This window comes from Beauveria bassiana (genome assembly GCF_000280675.1).
Source record: "Beauveria bassiana ARSEF 2860 unplaced genomic scaffold BBA_S00131, whole genome shotgun sequence".
Taxonomy (NCBI): domain Eukaryota; kingdom Fungi; phylum Ascomycota; class Sordariomycetes; order Hypocreales; family Cordycipitaceae; genus Beauveria; species Beauveria bassiana.
The window spans coordinates 1-4,429 of record NW_007930966.1 but is presented as its reverse complement, the minus strand read 5'-3'; the positions used below and the strand labels follow the sequence as shown (position 1 = coordinate 4,429).

The window sequence follows — 4,429 nt, the reverse complement described above, 5'->3', positions numbered from 1 at the left end:
CCCGACAAATAATGACCTTAACCATTTGATATCACATGTTATGTCTGGAATCTCGACATCCCTGCGTTTTCCTGGTCAACTCAACTCCGACATGAGGAAGATGTGCGTAAACTTGGTATGAGTTCCGCATCCATGTCTTCGCTTACGCGATATTTACCAACGCTAATATATGTGTTTCAGGTCCCATTCCCACGCCTTCACTTCTTTCTGGTTGGCTTTGCCCCCTTGACGAGCCGTCAATCGTTTGCATTCCGCTCCAGTACGGTAGCCAGTCTCACGCAGCAAATGATGGATCCTCAGAATATGATGGCCGATTCGGACTTCCGTAACGGCCGCTTCCTCACATGCTCTGCCATCTTCCGCGGCAAGATTGCAGGCAAGGAAGTGGAAGAGCAGATGCGACGCACTCAAGACAGAAATTCGGCTTATTTTGTGGATTGGATTCCTAACAATGTGCAGTCTTCGCTATGTTCTGTGCCTCCCAAGGGTCTCAACATGTCGAGTACCTTCGTAGGTAATTCTACCGCCATCCAGGAAATCTTCAAACGGGTAGGAGACCAATTTCAGGCCATGTTTCGCCGTAAAGCGTTTTTACACTGGTATACGGGAGAGGGTATGGACGAGATGGAATTTACTGAGTCAGAATCCAATTTGAATGACCTTGTGGCCGAATACCAGCAGTATCAGGACGCAACTGCAGATGATGTCGACTTCGACGAGCATTGGGGTAGGGACGAAGAGGCTGGAGTGGATGAAAAAGCAGGTGGTAGAACGGAGCACCAGTAGGACTTCGCTCCGCATTTGCCACTCCCCACCCTGAGCGAGGCATGGGCGGCGATAAGCTCATGCTAGCAGCTATATTCAGTTGGCGCATATATCTGCACTTTTAATGCCTTGTTACTTGTCTCCGGTGGCGAAATAGTATGATTCGCCGTTCCGTTGTATGGGCCTCATACGCTTATTTTCACTTACGAGTTCGTTAATTTGAGCTTGGTCCACGACAGAACTACCAGACTCCAAATATTCCTTCCCTGGCCCGAGCCCCTAAGCTAAGCTTAGATGATGGTTGTGCCTGGTGTCGCTAGCGTCTAGCTTTTACAGCCGGACTACAGTTTTTAGAATGACGCTCTGGACGCCGATTACGTTCGATTAGTTTTGTTTTTCTTGCTGTACAGCTTTTTTAGGCTCCAACATAATACGAAGCATCTTTGCCTCTTTTGACGTCATATCTGGGCTCTGAAGAAAATGGACGCGAACTAGGGGTGTACGTGCGGGGCGTACCGGATGGTCGTCCAAAAACCGACCGGAGGACAAAGCCCAGGCCAATTGTACTATGCGACGGCGGATGGCTATACCTGGAAAATGAGTGACGATTCTTTCCTTTATAAAACGCAAACATATCCAGTGCAGTTCAATCCTATATGAGCCTATTGATGAATCGACATTTCATTCAACCCAAATATGTCCTCACTGCAGCCGTCGACTGGCGCGTCAAATCCCGCTAGAGCCGTATCGGCCGCTTGTTCAAGTCGGATATGGACGGAGTTAGACGGGGTCAATTACGGGCAGCACCAGCCTCGTATACCAAATATTTTGTGCCACACTGTTCTGACAAAATTTCCGGCTTATCCTCCTTGTTTTACGGTCAAGTCTCTGCGCCACATTATTTTACACCAAATCCTACTAGAGCGCTCCTAGGATATTTTACTTGGCACTCATGGCTAGGGTTTTTCTATAAGACCAACCAGCGCAGTTTTCTCGTACGAGAGGCTGCGTAACTAAATAATGAGTCTGATATGCATTGGTGTCTTTTGGCAAAAAAGCCCGCGTGGCGCATTGATGCGTTATGACTGATAGTCGGGGTACATGATTTCTTCAACGCATCGAGCTTTGCCATTAAGCAGCAAGACAACGCACCTGAGATGACCGTCCTGCTCCCAGGTCGTCGTTCTCGAAATTCCGACGAGACAACGTCCGCAAGAGGTATTTCACCGGAATATGTTGTGGCTCTAATTTCACTTTATTTCATATTCTCTGATTTGATGTAGATGCGCAGATTATACGTAGACAGGTAAGTATGGCAGTCACTGGCTGCATGGTCTACGTACATATTTTCCGTCAAGCTTGTCTTCGTCGAGCGCCTCGTTCAGCAATTTCTGAGCGGCTATTCCAACGTCTTGGAAAGGTCAGCACGCGCGTGCCACGTCCATCTTCTTATTTCTCACCTCTCCTTTCTATCTGCCATACTAGATGAATCCTGCGCGTTGAAGTCGCGCGTGAATCAGCTTCCGCAGATACGGCAGGTGAGCGGCAATGCCAAATCCGGTGGCCAGCATAACAACATTTTCATATGAATGTACTGGTAGCTTCTTTCCATGCGGTCCGCTGAACATTGCCCTACGTGTGGTAGGGCCGTGGTACGATAGAGCGAACAGATTTTGGGTGAAGCCGCCGCGAGGCTCGATAAACAGGTCGAAATGCTTCTGCGGCTTTTCGGACCAAGATATCATGTAAAAGGATGTGTCTGTGCGGCCGCCGTGAAAAGGCACTCAGAGGACGGCAGCAAAAGAAAATCGCAAAGAAGGCCGCCGCTAAGATGTGATCCAGCTGTTTGTACTGTACTTGTATTAGAACTTTTGAGTTAAATTGCAATATAGCCAATATATGGCAAGTCAACTCCTCTGTGCCTTGCTCTGTAGCTTCTGACTAGCCTTGCGTAGGAACGGCCGGATAAATTGCAATGCGTTCTGCTTACCAGTTTAGTCCTGGCCTAATTTGATGGGTAGCTAACTGGTTAGACAATCTCCCTACCGCGTTGCTTTCTGCGAGGGCAAAGCGGGGCTCACTGAACTTCACCGACCGTGTCGGTGAAATGAGACGCTTACCAGCAGAAGTGCGGGTGGTGAGGCAATTTTGTGTGGCCATTCGAAATGCAGGCAGGAGAAATTTGACCACGTGGATCATTTCCGAAGTCATGTTGAGCAAGTCCATGGGGTAAGTCTCAGGACATCGGACCAGGTCGCAAAGAGAAGACAAAGGCAGACGGAGCGCTGCTCTCACCCCGTCGCCATTATTTTGAGCCATTGGTACTCCTATCGTGGCGGACAATATCTCATACGGGTCCGCATTTTCGGCCAGTTCAGTTGCCTTAAGCGCAGCTTCGAGGGCGAGGCTGAGGACGTGGTCCAGACATCAAATTCGGCGGGCAACTGGGTCGAAGTCGATCTAATCCCTGTAGTAAATCTATGGGGCTTGTGTCGTTATACATGCATTGTACCCCAAAGTTAAATGGCCTGATAACGCCTTTAGAAGCGTATCGTTCGAGGTAGCATTATCGCCAGTATAATAGCCGATCTTGGTAGTAATACCGTAGCTTCGGAAGACACCGAGGACGTGCTCAGCTTGACGTTCTCCGCTTTGGCTGTGTGCTACCTGGGGGAGCCCGAGTAGCGCTTTCCGAAGCTTATAGCCGCCGTCGACCCATTGTACACAGATGGCAAGATGCCCTCGACGCGCAGGCGACGTCCACATGTCCGTGGAGAAGTGTATCTAGCCGACGGCATCTTGGATCGCCATATGGAGTTGTTGGCGATATACTACATGGTTTCTTTTAAGGAAGCGCATCAGTGCCCGCCGGGAGAGCTGTACAAGGTCCTGGATAGCATGGTTGCCCGCCAATATAAGTTCTTTAAGTTCCGGCCAGTCTGTGGCGCTCAGTGATACTCTCCTTCGAGCACAAAGAGCGATGAACGCCCTAATAAACCGCGGCTTATCGAACGCCTGTCGGAGCACGACCTGCTGGGAGCAGTGGACTCTAATCGGCTGTATATAGTGGTCTATGGAGGTTTGATTTGGACTCTCCGTACTGTGGGCAGTGGTGTGGTTCAGAGACCATTCCCTCCACTCAGCCCTATGCGCTCTCTAAACATGCTCCTTTGCATTGCCAGTGTAGGCACTGCTCCAGGTTAGGCCCGCGCCCCGCTTCTCGCATGCAAGACAGTAGTGCAATACCTTCTTGTGCCTTCTCGCGCCGACTTTCTGGGTGACATGGGTCTGTTCAGAGCCTGTTGGAAGTCGAAACAGAGTCCAGATGTTCGGCTGCTGGGGACAACGTGGTGTAGAGCCTTCCGAAGACACCATGGATGGTGAGGCAGGAGCGGATGAGACCGGAAATGATGAAGGTGCGGTCAAGGATATGGTGTTTGTTAACTTCTTAGTCTGAGGTTGGGATATTAAAGATGCGCGTTTCCCAACGGCTCCCGCCTGAAGATTCAGGGGGCATAGTCATAGGGGAGAGCAAATAATGGGCCAATCAGAGCGCGTTGTACAACAGTTGTACAACAGTCCAAAAGTGTAATTGTAGTACTACAGAATCCGGGGCCAAACTACACAACGCGTTGTACAACGTGTTGTACGTATAATCTTGCCT

At 49.8% G+C, this 4,429-nt stretch overlaps 2 protein-coding genes across 2 annotated transcripts in view; one reads left to right on the top strand and one right to left on the bottom strand.

Moving 5' to 3' along the window:
- Positions 1-786, top strand: part of BBA_10325 (CBR-TBB-4 protein) — a gene marked incomplete at both ends in the record, with an annotated part of 1,539 nt that extends 753 nt beyond the window's left edge. The window contains one exon of the mRNA XM_008605422.1: positions 181-786. Coding sequence (XP_008603644.1) covers positions 181-786 — 606 coding nt within the window. The remainder of the gene's footprint in view (positions 1-180) is intronic.
- Positions 787-2,246: 1,460 nt separating this feature from the next.
- Positions 2,247-3,531, bottom strand: BBA_10324 (metalloreductase transmembrane component; the record flags this gene model as incomplete). Its single annotated transcript, XM_008605421.1, has 4 exons — positions 2,247-2,489; positions 2,756-2,770; positions 2,812-3,172; positions 3,278-3,531. 4 exons carry the CDS (start codon positions 3,529-3,531, stop codon positions 2,247-2,249), a joined length of 873 nt encoding a protein of 290 aa, XP_008603643.1.
- Positions 3,532-4,429: the final 898 nt, after the last annotated feature.